General features: G+C 42.4%; 1 protein-coding gene across 10 annotated transcripts in view; it reads right to left on the reverse strand.

Annotated features, from left to right (window-relative positions):
* ksr1 (kinase suppressor of ras 1) overlaps positions 1-25,717 on the reverse strand; it is a 156,109-nt gene that overhangs the window by 46,345 nt on the left and 84,047 nt on the right. For 9 of the 10 annotated variants that reach the window (XM_033045676.1, XM_033045677.1, XM_033045675.1 and 6 more), the window contains exons 3-4: positions 3,828-3,975; positions 1,706-2,165 (exon numbers count right to left, since the gene is read on the reverse strand). In XM_033045676.1, the coding sequence (XP_032901567.1) occupies positions 1,706-2,165; positions 3,828-3,975 (608 nt within the window). Of the gene's footprint in view, positions 1-1,705; positions 2,166-3,827; positions 3,976-4,241; positions 4,263-25,717 lie in introns of those variants that run through there. The other variant, XM_033045681.1, reaches the window with a different exon arrangement.

The following is a 25,717-nucleotide window of genomic DNA, read 5'->3' on the forward strand; positions in this document are numbered from 1 at the left end:
TAAAGGGCCTCAAATACAGCAAGATATCATAAACAAATGGGCACTCACTAGCACAGAGGCCTCTTACTTCTCCCCTCCATAAACAGCCCACCTAAAAGGCTTTATGTTACAGCATTGTAACAAAGAAAAACTGTTCAGCTCAACCAATGAACCTCCATTACATTATCAACATTTTGGTGGGCCATTAATACAAGCAAGGCATTTTTATGAAAGATCTTGTGGAAACTAACATTTTTAAAAAATCACTAGAAATTTAGAGTTACATATGACACAATGCAAGTATGCATTAATATTCACTGCTATGATAAACTAGCAGGCAGGCTAAACTAGCAGGAAGCTAAATTAAGCCAGCAGCAAACTAGCCTAAACTAGCAGCAGGCTAAACTAAGCTAGCAGCAAACTAGCCTAATCTAGCAGCAGACTAAACTAAACTAGCAGCAGACTAAACTAAACTAAACTAGCAGCAGACTAAACTAAACTAAACTAGCAGCAGACTAAACTAAACTAAACTAAACTAGCAGCAGACTAAACAAGCATTTTCACATCATAAAAGAGACTAGTCAATATTAGTAGATACAGTCCATTCTTCCTCCTTGCATGCTAAGTCACGTACCTGCATAAAGAGAGATGCAATTTATCTTTTAGCAGAATACATTAAAAAATGTAAAATGAAAGAAAATGTGATTACTGTGAATCTCATGTCTCCAACAAGTTACAGTGCCCTCCATAATGTTTGGGACAAAGACCCATCATTTATTTATTTGCCTCTATACTCCACAAAATACTAAACGTGACTACTTTCATTTACATGACACTGCTGTGTCCCAAACATTATGGTGCTCTGAAATGGGGGGGACTATGTATAAACACTGCTGTAAATTGCTACATGGTGAAACCAAAATGTATAAAAACACCCTTTAATAAAATCTGACAATGTGCACTTTAACCACGTGATCTTTTCCATTACAAATCTCAAATTGTGGAGATATAAATAAATAAATGATGGTCTTTGTCTCAAATGTTATGGAGGGCACTGTATTAAACTGTACACTGCAAGGGCCAGGAAGTGAGCGGGCAAGATCATCTCTGACCCCTCTCACCGTGGCCACAAACTCTTTGAATCACTTCCCTCTGGAAGGCGACTCCAGACTGTCAAAGCTGCCACAGCCAGACATAAAAACTGTTTTTATCTACGAGTAATTGCCCTACTCAACAGCCAAAAATCTGTAGCCTCCTTTTGCTCTGGTATTTTGTTGGTTCACATGCTTGATCAATGGTGTTTTATCATTAATGTTTTATTATTATTAATGTTTAGTGTTTTCTGAGTTATTCGTAACTGTCACTGTATGTCATGTTGTTACTTGTGGGCGGAGCACCAAGCCAAATTACTTGTATGTGAATACTTGGCCAAGAAACTTACTTACTTACTTACTTATTAGCTTAGCTAGTATTTAAACAGATCCTCTGGAGAACACTGATATGCAATCAAATTTTAAACCTCAAGTATTCCTATTTTTCATAAAAAATCTAATAAACCTTCCCAGCCAGGCAAAGCATTTTAACTTGAAATTCCCCCCATAAAATGAATTGCATCATTTGACATTAATTGAAAAGCAACAATAACTACAGATGGATGCAGATGCTCATTCATTACAAGGAAGCAAGTGGTACTTGTTGTATTGAAGTACATATAAATTTAACTTACTTAATTGTTGGTACGTCATCTATTCTATTGCCCAGTTGAGATTCATGAGATTTACTTCTGGTAAGTCCTGAGAAACCAGGAAAAAGCTGAATGAGTTTCCGAGAAGGTGGTGGTGGGGTTCGTGGTGGTTTAAACCGATATTTCTTCTTTGATGGAGGAGTGGCCGGTGGCGTAGTCATAATGGTTTGAGGTCCTGACGTTCGTCGGCCTGGTAGAGGGGATTGTGAAAAGGGGTCCACTAAATAATCTGACCGATTTGGCAAGTAGACATAATCCGAACTAGGAATAACAGAAACAGAGACTGAACGTGGTTGTGGATGAATTAGTCTGGGAATAGGTGAAGGGCTGTGTGGCTGTCTGGATCCAGCAGAAGAAATCAACTCTGGAGGTAGCGCAGGGTTGCTTTCTCGCCTTGTTTCAGTTGAAGTCCAAGGAAGAGCATCTTCTTGCAACTCACCGCCTGTTCAAAACACAGTCAAAAATAGAAACACTTATCAATTTTTATCGTTTACAGCAATGCTACCTTCAAAATTCTCCAGTTCAAAGATATGGTGATAAACTTCTTAAATTAGAACAAGGCTAATACAAAAATATTATAATGGACAGTGATTTACTAATTGTGAGGTCGTTCGATAGTTAGAAAAAAACCCAGCAATTGTCACTTACATTTAATTCTCAAGTTCAGGCATTAAGTTTATCACTGTATATATTAACTTTCAAAATTGATTTTTATGAAAGTGGAAGGGGAGGAAAATAAGATCAGTTTGTCGATAAGATTAAAGTCAATTAATATAAAGAACCATATATTCATACTTGCACGGAAGACTAATTTCAGTGCTTGTAACATTAGGTGATTTTTCATCACTTCTTTTGGAAGTCAATAGTTAACAGTCAGAGAACGTGGTTCTCAATCGTAAAGAACAAGAAAGCTTTTAAATCTATATAGAATTGGCTAATCACAGCAAGAGTTTCAATTGGCAAACTGTACTAGGTTCATATGCATAGGTTGGAGAATGTACGCCAGAATTCCTGCTTCTAACTGCTCTAGAATGATTCCTGCTTCAAACTAAGTCAATGTGTCTTGGTTAGATATTCCTTTATTGTGCGGCGAACTGATAAACGTAGACTTTAGCGTTAACTACCAATCAGTTGTAAGCTGTGGAAATGAGCGTTTGATCACTATTTTGCAGAGGTCTAAGACCTCAGAAGCAGACACTATATAAAATATTACAAGCGCATTGTTGTGATTGTTCGTTTATGGTTGGAATTTAAAAAAATAATCAGCGCTATCTCATGATCACAAACACAGAAATAATGCTCATCTTGCACAATGAGATCAAATAAATGCTTGCAACTATCCAGAAATCAACTCCAGATCACTATGAGTTGCGGGTGACTGGAGATGATGTATCTTCCACCCCATCCTTCGGCCCAACTTGTCCACTCCAACCAAGATGCCCCGTCTACACTGGTCCATCTGCCGCATATCCCTCTAAAGTCTAAACCTTATCTTGAATTACAAAGGCAAAGAATCTTACAAACAGGTTACAGACTGTTATTGAATGGAGAAGCATGGGGGGGAGGGGGTAAATGTAAAAAATAAAATTAAGACTAACATGAATGGCACTGACAACTGGAACACAGGCAGCAACAGATTCATTTAATTCCCCATTTTCTAGAGAGAAATTGGAGTCTTATCAAAACAGTATCTCTCATTGTGGAAATGAAGTTGTTCCACACTGTGTGGAACATTGCATTTTATATTAGCCAGCTGACTTGGTTGCATTATACCTCTCCACTCTTAGGAAAGCAACATCTCAGCAGTTCAGATAACAAGCCAGATCCAAATTTAAAGTGCATCGTGTCTCAAAACTGGAGGATGCATGACATATTCCATGAAACCGTTTCATAGAATACGGTGCTAAAGCAATTATTTACTAGAGGAAAGAACTGCAATAAATCACAAAGCCCACATGAGATACTTAACGCAAACACCATTAATTCTGGAAAAATTGCAAGATATATTTTGGAGGCCCATACCAACTTTGGTGGTCTTCTCAAGATTTAGTGTGAAACTTGCAATTCATTTCAAATCATTTACAAGCTAGTCAAGTATAATTACCAGAGTCATTTATATTCCTCAAGCAGGAGAGGGCAGCATTTAGTCGGCTACATTCATCAGGATTGGCTCCATATCTCTTCATGGCTTCACAGACTTTCGTATCCGACATATTCAGCAAGGTATCAAGCGTTAGGTTACCTGGAACCTCCTGCAGCAGAATACATGCAAATATTAGAACTGAAACTCAGAACAATTCAATTCACATGACAAAGACATTCACTCTTATTGAGACACAGCTGCGTTTTAACAGAACTTTAATATTACATTTTTACCCCCCAAAGCTAAACAATAAAAAAAGTTTCTCCTCACAGTTGTTCACCTTAGCTGTATCTACGCAGGAATGAGTGAAGACAGAGCAGTAAATAAAGCAGTCGACTGCCCCCAAAAATATCACCCAGCACAAAATTGCATCACCGTGTCACAAATGCAGGGAGAATTCATTTGAATCGCAGGGCTTGATACTGCTGTTTAAGAATGCAGGAAGTAGATTCCGTGTCTAATGCCAGTCACTTCATTTCATTTCCAGTAACACAGCCCTTAGAAACCAGATGAAGAGAACAATCAAGTGGCAAACTCGAGTGACCTCATCCCACGTGTTCCAGAAGCCAAGATATCGCAGCCCATTTTCATAAATGTATAAATTACTTCAGTTTGAGTTGAGAAATGTGCAGCTGCCTTATAAAAAAAACCTCAGGCAGATTATTTGACTGCGCTGCTCCAACCCAATGTTTTTTTTTTAATGGAAAAGGCTTCAACGGCCTCATTTTTTAATTACATTCTATACCTTCTCAGCAACTGTATATCCTGCTTTCAGTTGGTAAAGCATCAAGGCAGCAGAATTGCAGGACTGCCACTGGAAATGCAGGAGTGGTAGTCACACTATTATCAATCATCGGCTAGTTTCTCCACTTCAGATTGTGCTTCAGTGAACTTTCATGGGGTTGTGTGGAAAGGAGTGGAGTGAGTGAAAAGGTGAGAGCGAAAGTGACAGAAACGGACTGAGCACAATCTCTGGCACTGGTGATAATCACTGATCGTTAACATTGGTGAGATCACAAGGGAAGGAAGGACATGCCTAATGTGTAGCAAGGAACTGCAGATGCTGGTTTACACCAAAGATATACGTAAAATGCTGGAGTAACTCAGCGGGACAGGCAGCATCTCAGGAGAGAAGGAATGAGTAACGTCACCCATTCCTTCTCTTCAGAGATGCTACCTGTTCTGCTGATTTACTCCGAAGGACATACCTCGGTTGTTTAAAACAAATCCGAACATTCTTAGGAGCAAAATGTTCTATGATAAAATGCTACGCATTTTCCAAGGCACAGTAGACTACGCACAGATTGCTTGTTAACAGGATTCGTTTGGACACGATGCTTGCTGCTCGGCAAAGCATCGGTGAGCCGAAGGGCCCGTTTCTGCATGAATATGCGATAAGTTGGTATGAAATTGTGAAGAATGCACTTTTGCATTTCATAAAATGTTCATGCACTAGTTTACATTATTTTATCATTCGACACGGGTCATGGATTCCTTGTGCAATAGATCATCTGAGTATGCTGCTTGTGTTTATAGGACCAACACTTCGGCATTTAAAACCAAAATAAACTTACCAAATGCCCTTCAGACTAACTCGGTCATTTGCTTCAAGCTGCATGCATTTGCGAAACCAGCTTTAAATATTTTTAGCATTGTTTTTGGCTAGCCTTGGTTTTACCCAATCTGATGGATATCAAGGAAACTGAAGATACACTTCACAGAATTCAGACAGCAAATTCAATTTGTATTTATTTTTGTCGTGGAATTTGCAATCCATATGAAAAATATTTAGGCCAACATATCTGTAAGATATCATACAGTTTAAAAGATAAGCCAACAGATATCGCAAACCACCAGTAAATTTGAGGGAACAGAGGCATTTCAAGATTCTACGAAATGTTCAGAGAATGTTCGTATGCTCATGCATTATAATCACATGAGTAAACTGGTCACATTAAATGAATTAAGAGTGAAAGCTATATATGGTGAATCGACTGCATGAAGCAATCAATAGTACAATTCGCCACAAATAACTCTAAAAATTCTAAAGTTACATAATCTCCCCTGTATTCCTGTGACCAAAGAATACTGAAGCCTGAAGAAGGGCCTCGACCCAAAATGTCACCCATTCCATCTCCCCAGAGATGCTGCCTATCCCGCTGAGTTACTCTAGCTTTTTGTGTCTATCTTCGGTCTAAACCAGCATCTGCAGTTCCTTCCTACACATTTCTGAAGCCTCATTCAGGCTGTCCCCATCAGATCAACCCTCAGCCGGTGACATTATTGATGTCTCATCAACTTTCCATTAATGTAAATGCTCCACACCCCCCGGGAGCTTTTCTCAAAGAAAAAAAAAAAGCTTTGATATTTTTGTTATTATCTGTTATTTTTTGTTAAACTAATTGAGAGTTTAACAACTTTGCAACTTTCACCATTTAATCAGGTTGAGATCAGAGTTTCCTCTTCCACCAAGATTGTCAGAATGGATTGCCCCATTACTCATTTCATATACATTTGTTGAAACTTGGTATGCAATTTGTTTAGCATGCATTACATGTCCCCTGCATTACTACAAAGACAATTTATTGCATCAGAATATTATTTGGATATTAAAACCAAGTGCCCTTTTTTCTAAATCAAATGTTCATAAGTTATAGGAGCCATTCAACCCATCAAGTCTACTCCGTCATTCAATCATGGCAGATCTATCTTTCCCTCTCAACCCTACTCTCCTGCCTTCATCCCATAACTCCTGACACCCGTACGAATTAAGAATCTATCAATCTCCGCCTTAAAAATATCCATTGACGACCTCCACAGCCTTTTTCCTTTGTGTACATGTCACAAGGAGTGATTTTTCTGGTGTTTATTAGTTGCAGGAGCAGATTTAGACCGTTCGGCCCATCAAGTCTATTCCGCCATTCAATCATGGCTGATCTATCTTTCCTTCCCATTCTCCTGCCTTCTCCCCATAACCCAACGGCTTGCACTAGCAGTTACCTAACATTTGATATCACGGTCGGCCATGACACTGATGAACTAGTGACATGTGAACTCGACTGTCTTCCACTGAAGACCAACTTTTGGAAGAATTCACCCACCAGAATTTCTTGGAGTACAAATAAAGATTGAGGTTTATTAATGTTGCGCGTACCGAGGTACAGAGAAAAGTTTCAATTTGTATGCTATACAAACAGATTAGATGTACCATTCATCAATACAACCAAGTCAAACTCGAGTGCAATAGGTAGAGCAAGTGGAGGATACAGAGTGCAGAATATAGTTCTCAGCATTGCAGCACATTGTTCTACAGACAAAGTCCAATGTCCTTAATCCTGACCCGAAATGTCACCTATCCATGTTATCCAGTGATGCTGCGTGACCTGCTGAATTACTCCAGCACTTTGTGCCTTTCTTTGATATAAGCTAGCATCTGAAGTTCTTTGTAATTATGTACTATTGTCCTCCATGTCCGACAAGGCATCTTCAGGTCACTCCAGTTAATTGACAAAGTAGTTTCACTCCAAAACCACAGATCAGACGAGACAACAAACTCCCACGCTGGACATCAAGCAGAATTCTGTGCATTTATGCCAATTAGTGATACTGTTGGGAGGAGATGGCTTTTTTCTAGCAGCAAGGATAGCTAGAACTAGAGGACAGGGGTTAAGATGAGAGGGGAGACATTTTTAAAGAAGCTTTTTATGGAGCGATTTTTTACCACACAGGACAAGGTGGTTATCTGGAAGAAGCTGCTACAGCAGGTGGTGCATTCAGATACAATCACAAGAACATTTAAACAAGTACGTAGATAGGATAGGTTAATTTGGGCCCAATGCGGAGAAATGGGACTAGTATAGATGGGTATCCTGGTCAGCAAACACAAGCTGGGCCAAAAGCCCTTTTTTCTCTTTCATCATTCCATAATGAGCTGTAAATGTGGCAGTGTGTGTCACCGATAAAGGCCAAAAGGCCAAATTATTATTTCAAATATTCCTTTTCTATTTTCTTATTTTGTTGTGATTACACTCTATTAATTTATTGCTGCAGTCCCTGATTTGCTAAACTTAATCTTATTGCCTCAGCTGTTATGCTTTGAAAAAAAAAACCTCTGGGAACATTAGATTCATAAGAAACAAGGAACTGCAGAAGCTGTTTCAGAAGAAAAACAAAACAAAGTGCTGGAGTACCTCAGCGCTGATTAATTCAGCACTTTGTGACATTCAATTCATTGCCCTTCTGTGAACTCTCTGTCCAAATTCACAGATTGGTGTAGCCTAGATTTTGAAATTGGCATTACTCAATTCTCCTGCACCATGTGTCAGAGCAGAGGAAAAAGTGACTCCATTTCCTAATGCACAAAGTGGAATTAAGAATAATTACATTTTATTGAATAGAAATGGATAGCGTATTAAAAGGTGTTTCATGCAATGTGGCTGATAAATAACAAAGTATAAAAGGATCGGGTTGAGGCTTAGAGATGGGACATGGTCAAGTGAAAGTTGCAGCAAGTTAAGCTCCAGGTAAACGAGACCTGAATCCGGGTAATATAGGTGGCAACGACACATCACCTCTGCATGAGATCAATGCCTTTTTAATGAAGAACAATGGAGGAGAAAGGCTAACACTCTGACATGAACCACCACAACCCCCCCAACCCTGCAAACTCAGGCCCCAAGGCTGACATCAGAGTATCCTTCAAGAAAAGTGATCATAAGTTCTAGGAGCAGAAATAGGCCATTCAGTCCATCAAGTCTACATTGCCATTCAATCGTGGGTGATCTATCTTTCCCTCACAATCCCATTCTCCTGCCTTCTCCCCATAACCCGACACCCTCACAAATCAAGAATCTGTCAATCTCCACAAAAATATCCATTGACTTGGCCTCCACAGCCGTCTGTGGCAATGAATTCCAGAGATTCACCACCCTCTGACTAAAGAAATTCCTCCTCATCTCCTTTCTAAAAGGTACATCCTTTTATTTTGAGGCTACGGCCTCTGGTCCAAGATTCCCCTACTAGTGGAAACATCCTCTCCACATCTACTCTATCCAGGCCTTCGACTATTCGGGAAGGTTTCAATGAGATTCCCCCCTCTTCCTTCGACACTCCAGCGAGTGCAGGCCCAGTGCAGGCCAACGCTCATCACACTGAAAGCATCTGGCCCGAAAGGTAGACCTGGCCGGGTTCGAAAGACTGGGTGGAGTACTCAAGGCCATCTTCAACCTCTCGCTTCCGCGGTCTAATGTTACCACCTACTTCAAAGAGGGCATGTATCGTGTTGGTGCCCAAGAAGAGCATGGTGACCTGCCTCAATGACTACCGTCTGGTAGTGTCTTCAACCCAGTCATGAAGGTTATGGCGCAACACAAATACTTCCGAATTAACCCAACCTCTGGCTCAAACAACAGCAAAAACAAGGAATTAATTGCTGACCAGAAAGGGGCTGACGGGAGGACATCTTGGGGTGGGTTGGCAGCGCAGAGAGTTAGCAGCTTCAAATTGCTGGATGTTAACATCTGAGATGGCCTGTGTTGGGCCCAGCACATTGATGTAATTAGGAAGAAGGCACGCCAGTATCTTTACTTTTCTATGAGTTTAAAGAGTTCCGCAATGTCACCAAGTACTCTAACAAACCTCCTGTGGAAAGTATCCTGGCTGTATCATGGCTGAGTAAGGCGATTCAAACACACAGGAAAGCAAGAGGTTGCAGAGAATGGTGGACTCAGCCCGGTCCATCTCCCCACATCAAAAGCACCTGTAAGGCATTACCTCAAGAAAGCGGCATCTATGAACGATCCTCACCATCCGGGCCGTGATCGGTGCTACCATCAGGTAGGATGTACAGAGGGCCAAAGTCCCACACCACCAGGTTCAGGAGCAACTGCTTTCCTACAACTATCAGCCTCTTGAACCAACCTGCATAATCCTAATCCTACTTCAGCAACGGAACACATCAGGCCCTCTTGCACTACCATAGACTTGTTTGTTTTGGGTTTTTTTAATTGTGTTGCACTAATATCTTTTTATTTGCACAATCCTTTTGCTCCTTACTCTCTTACAGAATTTGTGTAACTTTTATACTTTTATAGGATAGGTTTTGATTGTCTGATTTCTATGAGCCTGTGATGCTGCAGCAAGAAAGATATCCATTGTACCTGTATCTCAACGTACTTGTGCATTTAAACTCAACTTGACAGTGTTTGAAGCTGATACCAAGCACATGAAACAGAAGAGATCTATTACTATTTACCAAATAGTCCTTTAACTTTGCAGGCAAAAAAAATAACATTTGACAATTGAAACAAAGCCAAAAGAGTTAGAAATAAAGGTAGAACGAGTCATTACAAAAGAGACAACAAGAGTCAAGAGTATTGAATTGTCATATGCAATGGGCAACAGAACAATTAAATTCTTACTTGCGGCAGCATAATAGGCTTGTAAACTCAATATGCACAGACAATATTTACGTAATGAACAAAAGGAATTCAATAAATTAATAACCACAATACTAGTGCAACGTATGGAGCATCAGACAACTCACTCAAAGAGCTCTCTTGCCCTGGTTTGACATTTTGTGCTCATCACAGTTGTAACTACTCTGCAAGTTTCCATTAACATTTTCGGATTTTAAAGGAAATTTATCCTCAAATCAGCTCAGAATCAATGTCATCGCTTCACAAGTGAACTATGTATCCTATTTTTAATGATTTACCGACCACACACACACACACACTTCATGGGCAGATAAGAGTGAAAATAATGAAATATTTTAATCAGCAAAAAAAAAAAATCAGACTTAACTCACACTCACCTGCATTATTTCCTTTACCTAATTTAAAGAAATGTTGTTGAAAATCATGATGTAGGAAATTTAAATCTTTCATTATTCAAACATGGAGCAGAAAACTGCTTTTAGATTTAGGATGGACTCAGTGCCCTTCGGCCACTGAGTCCATGGTGACCATCGGTCTAGGATTGCCAACTGTCCCGTATTAGCCGGGACATTATATTGGGCTAAATTGGTTTGTCCCATACTGGACTGCCCTCGTCCCATATTTGACTGCTACTACTCGGGTCGAGGGGACTGTCGGGTTGCAGCGCCGCGTCCGGCCCCACCTCACCCGTTCCGACGTAGTGCAGACCATGGAGTGCAGCAGTAGCGCCTCGCCCATGACCCCATCGGTCGGCAGCCTGGCCAGCTGTCAGACCTTCGGACCTTCGCTTACTGCTAACACCACCTTCTCATGGGCGATCATCGGTTCATGAGTGGGATGGGGTGCCGGATTTTGCGCGTGAAGTCGCGCCCGGTCCAAAACTCCTCAGCTGGCCCGCCGGCTGGGCTTTGTGTGCAGTCCAGCACTCAGGCCAACTCATCATTCACCCAGCCACGGCCAAGTCGGTCAACGAATTACCGTCGGGAATTATGGCCCTTATTTTGACCTTTTGGCTCTTATTTCGGAGTGAGAAAGTTGGCAAACCTACATCAGTCACCTGTTCACACTAATTCTATGCAATTCTACTTTGTCATCCGTTCCTTACACATTATTTACAGTTTACAGAGGCCAATTAACCTACAAACCCACACTTCTTTGGATGTGGGAAGAAACCGGAGCACCCGAAGGAAACCCAAGTGGTCACAGGCAGGAAGTGCAAACTCCACACAGGCAGCACCTGAGGCCAGGATCAAACTCAGGTTCCTGGCGCTATGAGGCAGTAGCTCTACAGCTGCTCCTCTGTGTCCCACGCCTCTGATGCATTTTAGTATCAAGATTTTGGAAGTTAGGTGGAGGAAAGCTCACCTATTGATTTTTTACAAATCTAGCTTCCTGATTTATCTGACATGTGCCCCAAAGGTAATGACATCAACACTTACAGGGAATAATGATAAAGGTATCCTCTGTGCATTTACATTACCGTTGTCTCAATACACCTTATGCTGAATGCATAAGCTTTGTAGCATCGATGAAATAAACGCAATATTACCTAACAATACCATTTGAAAGTTATCTAATATAGATTTTAAAATCCACTATTTCATAACCTCTAAATTGCACGATGATTGACAAGTCAATGTGCCAAAGTTATGCTTTTCTCGGCTGATTATTTTAAGCTTTGCAACACTGACACGTCATCATGCAACCCCGAATTATTATTAAATTAACAATTGCCACCACTCTCTTATCCGACTTCTAAATAGACTATTAAAATGAACACAATGAGGTGATGCTCAATATTAAATGTGATTGTGGGACTACAATTGGTCCTGAAAACCTTCTACAGAGATAACCAAGGCCAAAGCCTTCATACCAGATATGATTTCAGCCACTCAAGAGACCTATCATTCGTTTACCTCCAATTACCAGAGACCAATGTCACCAAATCACTGTCGCCTTGACAACAAGGGCTTTTAGTTCAGAGACCACATGGAAACAGGTCCACCGAATGCACACAGGATCACACTATATTCTATGTTACCCCACTTTCTCATCCACTTCCTACACACTAGTGGCAATTTACTGAGGCCAATTGAGCTAGAAACCTGCACGTCTTTGGGATGTGGGAGGAAACCCGTGCACCGAGCTGAGGTCAGGATCAAACCGGGGTCTCTGGTGTGAGGCAGTAACTCTTACAACTGCAGCATTGTGCCACTTTCTCGGGAATTCAGCTAATTTTTTATTGTATGACGTAAGAATGTAATGAGGTCTGCAGTATAGTGCAGACCCAAAGTCAACATTGTTCAGCTAAGTGGTGCTTCGCAATAATGTTACCAGCATCTTATTTCACCGTATTGAGTGTAAAATGATTTGGATTGAATCTGGTGAATCTGTGGAATTCATTGCCACTGAAGGCAGTGAAGGCCAAGTCAATGGATATATTTAAGATGGAGATTGCTAGATTCTTGATTAGTATGGGTGTCAGGTGTTATGGGGAGGGGCAAGAGAATGAGGTTGAGAGGGAAAGATAGATCAGCAATGAAAGAATGGTGGAGTAGACCCGATGGGCTGAATGGCCTAATTCTGCTTATTTGTTATGTTTTTTGCTGACAGAACATCCTAGGCAGTGGAGAGACAAGAGAGAGGAGGTACGAGAGTCTGGAGCCAAAAATAAACTGCTGGATGAGCTCTGTGGGTAAGGCAGCATCTGTGAAGGGAAATGCACAGTCAAGATTTTTCATCTGGACTGGAGCCTTCACATGAGCAGAGATGGTTTGGTGAAACACTGGTGCTGGAATATTGTCTGGTCGATAGCTTTTACTATGTTGAATACTCTCAGCTGTTTCTTGATATCATGGAGTGCATCAAATTTTGGTTTAGTGATAGTGAGGTATCCAGGAGATGTGACCAATGATGTATAACAAAGATTCAGCATTGTATTTGGACTTGTGGTTAGGCTCTGCGTTTGCTGAGGATGGGATATGTTTATGGAACCCCCTCCCATCATTATTTAATTGCCCACTGCCATTCAAAATGGATGCTGGAGGTCCAAATTAAATCTAATCTCGAGGTCGAATCATCACAGAGTTCCGTTCAATCCACTATTTAGCACTTGCGCGTCACAAGTTAAATCGATCGGCATCTTGTTTTCATTTATAGCTGGTGCTGGTCCATGACTGATCTTCTGCACTATTCACTGAACCAGGGCTAGCTTTCTGGCTGGTTGCAACATTAAAGCAAATGAATAGGCAAACCATGACATTAAAGACTATAGTGGAATATAATTACTGCTTTCACTACCCACATCATTTCATGAGGGCCCGATTGTGAGCAATGGTATAATAATAATAATGGATGGGATTTATATAGCGCCTTTCTAATACTCAAGGCGCTTTACATGGCATTATTCATTCACTCCTCAGTCACACTCGGTGGTGGTAAGCTACTTCTGTAGCCACAGCTGCCCTGGGGCAGACTGACGGAAGCGTGGCTGCCAATCTGCGCCTACGGCCCCTCCGACCACCACCAATCACTCACACACATTCACACACAGGCAAAGGTGGGTGAAGTGTCTTGCCCAAGGACACAACAACAGTATGCACTCCAAGCGGGATTCGAACCGGCTACCTTCCGGTTGCCAGCCGAACACTTAGCCCATTGTGCCATCTGTCGGCCTATGTGTTCTGAATCCATGCCATTTTAAACACAGTAGTAATCATTGCAATGCACAGCACTAAAGTTGCTGAAATTTATGAATGTTCCTGAATAGAGATCGCCCAGGAAAATATTAATAGTTTTTAATTAATTATCCTTCAAATCATTCCTATTGCTTCAGTAACATCCATCAAGGAAGAGTGGCAATATTATAATCTGACTGTCATATTTTGTTTTTGTACTCTTTCCACTTCTTTCATTAATTATATCAACCTAAATCACACAAAATGTCGGTCGAGGAGCGAACGTAAGTAGCATAAATATGTAAACTAGCAAACCATCCCCCCTACCTCCCCCTCTCCCACACCCAACGGTCTGTCCTCAGCAGAGGTCTTACCTTTGTCCCCCTCCGTCCCCATCTCAATGAGTTCCGCGCCCACCATGACTTGGAGCGCTTCTACCATCGTCTCCGCCTCACAGCGCACTTCCATGGGAAGGAGTCCTCGCCCCCCAATGATGACCCTTTTTCCCGTCTCCAACGCACCCCCTCCTCGTGGAACCCCTCTCATAAAGTCCCGGCTCTGGAACTCTTTATCCAGAACTGCCGCGACGTCAACCGCCTCAACTTCTCCACTCCCCTGTCTCACTCTAATCTTTCCCCCTCTGAACGCACTGCCATTGAATCACTCCGCAAAAACCCAGATTGGGTCATCAAACCAGCCGACAAGGGAGGTGCCGTGGTAGTCTGGCGCGTCGATCTCTACAAAGCTGAGGCCACGCGCCAACTCTCGGACACCTCCTCCTACTTACCCTTGGACCATGACCCCACTGACGAGCACCAGGCCACCATTTCTAGCACCATCACCGACTTCATCAATTCCCACGCCCTGCCCGACCAAGCTTCCAACCTCATCGTTCCCCAGCCCCGCACGGCCCGTTTTTACCTTCTCCCCAAAATCCACAAACCCAGCTCTCCCGGCAGACCCATTGTCTCTGCGTGTTCGTGCCCCACCGAACTCATCTCCACATACCTTGACTCCATCCTATCCCCCTTGGTCAAATCCCTCCCCACCTATGTTCTAGACACCTCAGACACTCTCCGCCGCCTCCACGCATTCCACTCTCTGGGCCCTCACCCCCTCATCTTCACCAAGGATGTCCGGTCACTCTACACCTCCATCCCCCACCAGGATGGCCTCGGAGCCCTCCGGTTCTTCCTCGACCAGAGGAGCAACCTATACCCAGCCACTGACACTCTCCTCCGCTTAGCGGAGTTGGTCCTCACCCTCAACAACTTTACATTTGACTCCTCCCATTTCCTCCAAACACAAGGCGTAGCTATGGGCACACGCATGGGCCCCAGCTACGCCTGCCTCTTTGTCGGGTACGTTGAACAATCCTTGTTCGAGACGTACCAGGGCCCCATCCCCAACCTCTACCTCCGTTACATTGACGACTGCTTTGGGGCCACCTCCTGCACCTCCACACAACTGACCGACTTCATCCACTTCACCACCAACTTCCATCCGGCACTCCAATACACCTGGACCATTTCCGACACTTCCCTACCATTCCTTGACCTCACCATCTCCATCGCAGGGGACAGACTCCTGACCGACATACATTACAAACCCACTGACTCACATGGCTATCTGGACTACACGTCTTCCCACCCTGCCCCCTATAAAGACTCCATCCCCTACTCCCAATTCCTCCGCCTACGCCGCATCTGTTCCCAGGATGAGACATTCCATACCAGGGCATCGGAAATGTCCTCGTTCTTCAGGGAACGGGGATTCCCCTCCGCCACCATAGATGAAGCTCACACCAGGGTCTCATCCATACCCCGTAACACTGCTCTCTCTCCCCATCCCCGCACTCGCAACAAGGGCAGAGTCCCTCTGGTCCTCACCTTTCACCCCACCAGCCGGCAAATACAACACATAATCCTCCGCCATTTCCGCCACCTCCAACGTGAACCCACCACTCGCCACATCTTCCCATCTCCCCCCATGTCTGCCTTCCACAAAGACCGCTCCCTCCGCAACTCCCTCGTCAATTCTTCCCTTCCGCACCACCCCCTCCCCGGGCACTTTCCATTGCAACCGCAAGAAATGCAACACCTGTCCCTTCACCTCCCCTCTCGACTCCATTCAAGGACCCAAGCAGTCGGTCCAGGTGCGACAAAGGTTCACCTGTATCTCCTCCAACCTCATCTACTGCATCCGCTGCTCTAGATGTCAGCTGATTTACATCGGGGAGACTAAGCGTAGGTTGGGCGATCGTTTCGCCGAACACCTCCGCTCAGTCCGCAATAACCAACCTGACCTCCCAGTGGCTCAGCACTTCAACTCCCCCTCCCATTCCCAATCCGACCTCTCTGTCCTGGGTCTCCTCCATTGCCAGAGTGAGCAACAGCGGAAATTGGAGGAAGAGCATTAACATTGAATTTTCCCAATTTTGCTAGTCCTTGCTGTCTCCTCCCCTTCCTCAACCCTCTAGCTGTCTCCTCCCACCCTCCCATCCGCCCGCCCTCGGGCTCCTCCTCCTCCCCTTTTCCTTCCTTCTCCCCCCCCCCCCCCCCATCAGTCTGAAGAAGGGTTTCGGCCCGAAACGTCGCCTATTTCCTTCGCTCCATAGATGCTGCTGCACCCGCTGAGTTTCTCCAGCAATTTTGTGTACCTTAACAGCTAACAATGGCCTGTTTTCTTTATCATCCTTACTTTTTTGCATATCTTTCATTCATTTGTTCTATATCTCTATACATCACCGTCTATATCTCTCCTTTCCCTTTCCCCTGACTCTCAGTCTGAAGTAGGGTCTTGAGCTGAAACATCACCCATTCCTTCTCTCCGAAGATGCTGCCCGTCTCGCTGAGTTATTCCAGCATTTTGTGTCTATCTTTGGTTTAAACCAGCATCTGCAGTTCCTTCCTACGCATAAATATTAAATTACTTTTCATCAAAATGAATGATTTGTGCTACATCCGTCATACCATGCAGTTCAATTAGATAGCCTGCAATTATGGTCACATGATAGATTCTTCTAAATATATAGGAGCCCTCGACCACACAGTTCCTTGTTTGTTCACTGGTCAGCCTAGTGATAGACTGTCACAAGTGCAACACATTTCAAAGTAGTACTGATCTACTTGGCCTCACCAGCCATACATGTTCATTTTATTATTAACCAGACGTCTGAAGAAGGGTCTCGACCCGTAACGTCGCCCGATCCTTCTCTCCTGAGATGCTGCCCGACCCGCTCAGTTACTCCAGCTTTTTGTGTCTATCTTCACAGTTTCCAAAGTGGAATGCAGAAGATCACATCTAACGTTAAACCACCCCTCAAATGTTGAGGAATCTTGGTTATCATGATGACTTACAGTTGCTGTTGTTTGATTTGACCATATGTGGAGGCAATAAATATTAAATAAACGTTTCAAAATAACAGACTAAAATTTAAAGTCTTTCTCCTCTCCAAGAAAGGTCTCTGATCTGCATTGAGAAGAGGGCAGAAAAGTCAGACCGAATTTCTGACTAGTACCGAATGGGATGGTTCTCAAATGAAAACATGATACTTGTTGCGATGCCCAAAGATTTGTTGCTTTACCTCCCCCCTCGACTCCATCCAAGGACCCAAGCAGTCTTTCCGGGTGAGGCAGAGGTTCACCTGCACCTCCTCCAACCTCATCTATTGCATCCGCTACTCTAGGTGTCAACTGCTCTACATCGGTGAGACCAAGCGCAGGCTTGGCGATCGCTTCGCCCAACACCTTTGCACCGTTCGCATTAACAAACCTGATCTCCCGTTGGCTCAGCACTTCAACTCCTCCTCCCATTCCGAATCCGACCTTTCTGTCCTGGGCCAGAGTGAGTCCCACCGCAAATTGGAGGAGCAGCACCTCATATTTCGCTTGGGTAGTTTACACCCCAGCGGTATGAACATTGACTTCTCCAATTTCAGGTAGTCCTTGCTTTCTCCCTCCTTCCCCTCCCCTTCCCAGCTCTCCCACAGCCTACCTCTTCCTTTCTTCTTTCCGCCCCCCCCACGCCCACATCAGTCTGAAGAAGGGGCTCGACCTGAAACATCGCCTATTCCTTCGCTCCATAGATGCTGTCTCACCTGCTGAGTTTCTCCAGCAATTTTGTCTACCTTTGATTTTTCCAGCATTTGCTGCAGTTCTTTCTTAAACAACCCAAAAATTATTAGATAGCTTACTGTTTGTTGTCTGTGCCAACAAATTAAGAATTAATAATTTTCTTAAATACTCCCGCCCCCATGTGGAAGATCCCAAAAGACCTTTTTTGGTGAGTCAGCAGCCTCAGATCTTTTGGGGAGCAATGAGAATGGAGAGAAAATAAAATCTGAAAGTTTTCAATATCTCCAACGTAAATTCTAAATACTACAACAAGAAGGAAAACTTAGCAATGATGCATGAGAGATCGAGATTTAAATTATTTGCAATAATTGGCAAACTACACAGCAACTAATTAAAACATTATATTTTCACAAGGTTGATGACCTTGGTCACAGTGGCGTGGCGGTAGAGTTGCTGCCTTACAGTAGCAATGTTACAAAATTTTGAGATTTTAAAAATCAAGTCTGCAATTTATCCCATCAGATAAAGCATAAAAATAAGTTTAATTTGACACCTAATTCACTTTCATATCTCAAGTATTTAAAAAGTTATGGCCATTTTCATACTGGGAAATGAGCATCTTGTTCCCTATTGATTTTCTATGGACATAACAAAAAAGCTGTGATCGTGAACAGTCAAAAGCCCATAACTTTCTTAAAAATTAAGAGAACTGAATGAAATTTTCAGTTATCATAGATTGAAGCATTCTGAAACAAATATAAAATTATCTTACTTGGATGACCTGAAATTAAAGCATATAATTAGTTAGTTACCTAATTGTAGCTAATTTCAGACTTCAATTACTAGATCTAAACATTTATCCATTTCTTAATAAATGATTAACATTTTTAAATAGCCTAAATGTCCAAATAATATTCACAAATAATTCACAATAAAACATGATTTTTAAATCTCATTTACATTAATTTATAGACCAAATGGAAGGAATTTAGTGTTCAATTGCTGTAAATTAAAGTCCATTTAAATCAGCTTTCCAGTGGGTTCCTGTGAACGCGCTGGTTTAGAACGTTCACATTGCGGTAGATTTGTGCCCCAAATGCCGAGAAAAATACTGCGGGATATAATGGGCCCAAAATGAGCTACTCGCAATATTAAACTTTGTATAAAGGGATCTTTAGAAGCCCTTTTTAATGTAAAAATATACAGCCTACCTTCTGCTATTTGCTTTATGAGACCCTGCGGTTGCTGGTGTTTAGAGGTTGATTTTTAAACTACTATAACTATTATACGTGGCCTTTAAAACTAATAATAGCTTTTGCGACGGGGTCTTCCAGCGATTTTTCATTAAGAATTAACTAGGCTGAACATCTTCGATTTGAACAGCCTAGAGAAAATCGCGTTTTAAACCCGCCCCCCTCTAAACGGCGCCAAAATCGCGCACACCCGCAGTGACAGATTTTCAGCGACGCTTCAGGTAGGCTTTACAACATACCTACTTACAGCTCCAGAGATGGGTTTGATCCTGACTTCTGGTGCTGTTAGGAGCCAAGAGTGTTTTATTGTCATGTGTCCCAGATAGAACAATGAAATTCCTACTTGTACATTCTCTCTGTGACCATGTGGGCTTTCTCTGGGTGCTCTATTTTCCTCCCACATTCCAAGTTGTAGGTTAATTGGCTTCTCTATATTGTCTGTCGTGTGTAAGATTAAACTAGTGTAACGGGTGATCATCAGTCAGCGTGGACTCAGTGGGCCGAAGGGCTTCTTTCCACGTGTACCTCTAAACTAAATGAAAGCTCAGACAGACTTTAAGATCTGCAGCCAATCCCTAAGACACATGACAAATGAAACTAAATCAGGAGCAAACATGCAGCTTTTTTCTTTTAGCTCTTATACTCATGCTTTACATATGTTGGCAGCTTAAAATAAAACCAGTCAACATGATCCTTTCTAGCCTGGCTTTAATATGATTATTTTGATATTAGGCCAATGCTTGATCTCACATTCATTATCGGCACAATACATTTTATGTATCCATGGTCTGATTTAGTTTAGTTTAGTTGAGAGATAGGGCGCTGAAACGGGCCCTTCGGCACACGGAATCCATACCGACCAGGGATCCACATACACTAACGTTATCGAACACACACTAGGAACAATTTACAATTTTACCAAGCCAATCAACTTACAAACCTGTATGTCTTTGGAGTGTGGGAGAAAACTGGGAAAAACCCTCAAAGGGAGAACGTACAAACTCCGTACAGACAGCACTTGTAGTCAGGATCGAACCCGGGTCTATGGCGCTGTAAGGCAGCAACTCTACTGCTGTGCCTTCGTGCCGCCCCCTTGCCCTCTACTCTATCCTCCAGCTATTTTCCTTCTACTCCGAGTGGTAGTTGCCTTGAACGCACTGACAGAGGAAGTTTAGGACCAGATATGGCAGTGATGTTTGAGAGACATTTAAAAAGACACATGAATAGAGGGATACAGAGGATGTATAGGCAGGTGGGATTAGTTAAACTGCTTCATGGTTGGCACCAACATGGTGGGCTGAAGGCCCTTCCCTTGTGCTGAACTGTTCTATGTTCCACATTAAAATTTAAAAAACTAGGGAACTAAATCTGTTCAAATGTTCTCAATGATAGAGTACTTCTCTACGCGAAATGAATAAGCATGAGAGAAATGTGTTGATTACAGAATCAAAATCAATGTTGAAAAACATCCACATTTATATTATATCTTCAAAGAAATTACTTGACACGTGACATGAACATTCAAAGTAACTGCACGTTTTGTAAAATCAACAGAAATACCGGCAGAGCGCTTGCTGTATATTTTCAGACAATCTACAAAGCCTGCCACACTAACTGCATACTTTACCAATGTAAATACCTTAAAACTCAGCAGATAAGATGCTTCCAAGTATTGGAGTGGAGTAGTTGGCTTTTAATGTACGTCCTATGACTTCCAAGCAATTAATGCTGAATCTATTATGACTGCTACAAATTTGAAATCCAGACTTGGAGATACAACTGTATTTAATCTTCTGGTCTCAAGGACGGTGTCGTGCAGTTATGACCCATCAGGGATAGCAAGCTGTTATCAAGTCTGTACAACAATTTGACAGCCAGTGCTTTTCTGCCATCGTCAATCAAGTAATTGCATAAAAATAGATTTGGGCTCTTCGTAATGGAAGAATCAGCAAACATTTATTAACAGTGATGCTCTATTTTTGACTCACGATAAATTCATACTGCAATAAGGACTATTATTGCTGCAAGAATTTATTGTGAGTCAGAAATAGAGCAAAGGGCTATCCGAAGCCAAGACCTTAAACCTAACATATTCATCGTTTTCCAAACAGCGATGATTTCTATACTCAGTATGTTTCAGTGATATGAACAACCTTCCATAGACACCTTAAAACACTGAAGAGCAATCTGTACAAAATTGGCACAGTGGCGCAGAGGTAGAGTTGCCGCCTTACAGTGCCATGGGCCTGGGTTCGATCCCGAATACAGGTGGTCTGTACGGAGTTTGTACGTTCTCCCTGTGCGCTGGTTTCCTCCCACACTCCAAAGACGTACTTTAATTTAAGACGCAGGTTAATTGGCTTCAGTAAAATCGTAAATTGTCCCTAGTGTGTGCGACAAGTCTTAGTGTAAGGGGTGATCGCTGGTTGGCACGGACTCGGTGGGCCGAAGTTTCCACGCTGTATCTTTAAAGACTAAAGTCCAAAAAATCCTTCAAATGCATTGGCACAGTAGGAAAACCAATGTCAACATCCCTTGCCTGGGATATATCCCCAGTATAATATGTTCTGATCATGCTCAAATGGCTTGGGTGGGGTAAGTTACATCACTTGCATGCTCGTTGCCAGTATCCCAAAACAAATTATCTACTCTGAGCTCCTTCATGGCAAGAAATCTACAGATAAAGATTGAAAACACCAAGTTGATTGTCCAAGTTTCCTCAAAATGAAATGTAATTTACTCACTAATTCCAGGGAATTCCAGGCCCATGACGGCTCAAATTCAAATATTATCATCCAGGAAGACATTAAACATCTTAAATTGTTACTGCAGGGTCACTCAAAGGCCATTACACGTTACACACAACACCCCCAACCACACAAATGCCTGCCCCTTCAATACGAGATAAAGCTTTGAGTTGATAACTTTATTTTTAACTATTCCACAAGTAGCAAAAATAATCCAAAAATACAAGATAAAACTTATTGTGTATCTTCCTCAAGGACCAGTCCTTCAATGCACTTAAAACATACTTGCCTGGAATTCCACATAATTTACACAGATGAATGCTCAATAAATTAGAGGGCGCTAAAGATAGCAGAGATTTAAGTGGAACTTTTACACAGAAAAATCAACGCTTTCATATTAATTTAAAATGTCTGCCAACCTCAAGCAACTTTACCCATATCTTCATGTCAGTGGGGCAACGGTCTGCTTATTTCATCCAGTTGGAAGGGGTCGGGGGGATCGGGGGGGGGGGAATGGGTGGGGGTTGTTGTTATGCTCAGATTGTCCGCTGTCTGACCCAATTGCACTTGAAAGTCGCATGCTCAAAATCCACTGCGGCAAAATATACCCAAGAGTGAACAGTTTTATCTCTTCACAGATACTTCCCCATCTGTTGAGCTCTTCACTCAACTCATTCTGAACACTCAACTAAGCCTGCTCACTGATCATCCCTGAGTTTACTGTGCTACAAAGGTCTTTAGTTTAGTTATACAGCGCGGAAACAGGCCCTTCGGACCAACCAGTGGTCCACGCACATTAACACTATCCTACACACGCTACGGACAATTTACATATACAGCAAGCCAATTAACGTGCAAACTTGTACGTCTTTGGAGTATGGGAGGAAATGCTAAGATCTCGGAGAAAACCCATCGCGGTCATGGGGAGAACATACAAACTCCGTATAGACAGCACCCGTAGTCAGGATCGAACCCGGGTCTCCGGCGTTGCAAGCGCTGTAAGGAAGCAATTGTACCGCTGCGCCACCGTGCCACCCTAACTCAGGCTGTGACAGTGTGAATAATCATAACAATTTGGAACAGCTCCACTTGAGCCACGGCTGATTCTGAAACACAATTATTTTGTCCTACAGTCAGGATGTTGGGTGGTCTCACTGTCTTTGCTGCATCAGTGTTCTCAGGTGTTTCTTGATATCTTGTGGATAGCTTAGTTTGAGATTAGAGATACAGCATGGAAACAGGCCCATCGGCCCATTGAGTCCACATCAGCCATCGCTCACCCATTCACACTAGCTCTAGGTTATCCCACTTTTGCATCCACTCCCTACACACTAGGGGTAAATTTACAGAGGGCCAATTAACCTGCAAACCCGCATGTCTTTGGGATGTGGGAGCATCCGTAGGAAGCCCACGCGGTCACGGGGAGAATGTGCAAACTCCACACAGAGGTCAAGATAGAATCCGGGTATCTGGCGCTGTATGGCAGCGGCGCTACCAGCTGTGCCACTGTGCCACCCCATACCGAATGAAATATCTGATCTAGACCAGTTTCTGTCGATGGTGTGCATCTTCAGAGAAAGCCAAGTTCAATCATCCACCTAGAACATCTGATCTAACGTGATAGCAATGACTTCAACCTGACACTCAGCACACACGTGCTTGGCCCTAATGCTGCAAATACTTGCAACACTCACTTATGGCAACCTCCACCTCATAGCTGTGAAACTATCCATCATCTATCTCATCATAACTAGATGTGATAGGACTGCAGAGCTTAGACCTGATCTACTGATTGGGGCATTGTTCACCTTGAAAGATAAATGGGTCCTTGATTTAAATTCTCAGCCAAACATGCACCAGACGCTTCCATTAAAATTGCACCAAAGATTCAGCCCTTGTGAGGGCTCATTCCTTCCCAATCAGGACCATCAGTTGAGCCAAGAGGAATAATTCAATTTGAAATAATAAATGAGGATGATTTATTGGTGCCGGCTGACAAGAGTTGTCAAACAACATCATACAAGCAGCCCATCAAAAGTCATTTTACTGCCCGGTGAAAAGACAAACTACGCTAACAACAGCACAGCACCAAACCTGTAAATTGACCCCAGCCCCTTGATCTTTCCCCATTTTTATTAATCAATGTTTCTCCGTAATTTTAAACCAAAAGCAAAATAAAAATTGAATATACGAAACAGTCAGCATGCCTGTCTCTGGAGAAAATAAATAAAATAGCATGTTTTTAGATATAAAAGCAGTCAGATGCAGATTGCTCTCCCGAATAGTTCCAGTGTTTACTGTTTCTAAAAATATATTTAACTCCTTGCTATGTAGAACTTTTAATCGCACATATTTTGTGATTAGCAAGAGATGGAGCTGAGCTAATGAACTGTGCGCCATTCTTTGATGCAACCATTAGTGTGAATCACTATCACATTTTTACCTCGCTCGCCACAATCATTTTCGAACCCTCACTGGAAAGGTGCAAGAAGGATAAATTGGTTTCTGATCCAGGCTTCATTGTTGATGACAGTCTACAGTTGTGAATTAGGTGCTACTATTTGATCTTTATGTTCCTGGATGGAAGGAGTTCTCCCAGCCAGAGAGCAGGGGAAAAAAAAGATTCCGTCATGGGTTTTCATGAGCGATGGAGTGCAAAATGTAATACAAATGCAGAATTTCCACAATATTCGGGCTATAAGATTTGAACTACTCTGTCCAGACTTGCTCTCCAGCAGGGAGGAGGGAAATAGAAAACCAGATTTCTTGAGAGCAAAAAAAAGTAATCAAATCAATCACAAGCTGAAGAAAGCACAGACATGACTAAGCTTGCATTTAGCTAGAAAGGAGTGGCGGCAGACTGGCAGTTTTTAGTTCTATCCCATTGAACCACACTTCCTGTTTAACAGTCACACATTAGTAACTCCCTACCACCAAGCCAATAATTTCAGTAGACTGATAAAGGGAAGTAAAATAGTGACAGAAACAAAGTGAATAAATATGAATGAATTGATGATCAACATCCCCAAAGATGCTAAACCCAGTTTTAGGTACATATATAAAAGCAACAAATACAACATATACATTAAACACAGACTTTGAATCAAGTGCACAGGGACAAGAGTATGGAAAAGACATAAGTTGTTTCCTGGTGTTTCTTCCGACACAATTTCTCACAAGATAGGAGGCAATGATTTATGAGCTGGGTTCTATCAACGTAAACTTCATATATAATTCAACCTCTAATTAACCTCATGGTGTATCCAAGGATACAATTAGCCAAACGAAGCAACTGAATAATGGCTATAAAAGAAACAAGCCATGTTTTGATCAATTATGAATAGAAACAATGTTAAAGAGCACCATTTTTAATCAGTACATTTCAATAATTATCAATCTCAATGCACACTCAAAGCTACACAAAAATAATTTTTATTATCCATTATTAATTGAAAGAAATCGTGATTCCTAATCAGAACTAAACATCAACTCAGCGGGACAGGCAGCATCTTTAGATAAAAAGAATGGGTGACGTTTTGGCTCGAGACCCTTCTTCAGGCTGCTTCTTCAGATGCTGCCCGTCCCGCTGAGTTACTCCAGCATTTTGTATCATCTACGGTGTAAACCAGCACCTACCAGTTCCTTCGTCACATAAATATCT

The sequence above is a fragment of the Amblyraja radiata genome, chromosome 28 (genome assembly GCF_010909765.2).
Source record: "Amblyraja radiata isolate CabotCenter1 chromosome 28, sAmbRad1.1.pri, whole genome shotgun sequence".
Classification (NCBI taxonomy): Eukaryota; Metazoa; Chordata; class Chondrichthyes; order Rajiformes; family Rajidae; genus Amblyraja; species Amblyraja radiata.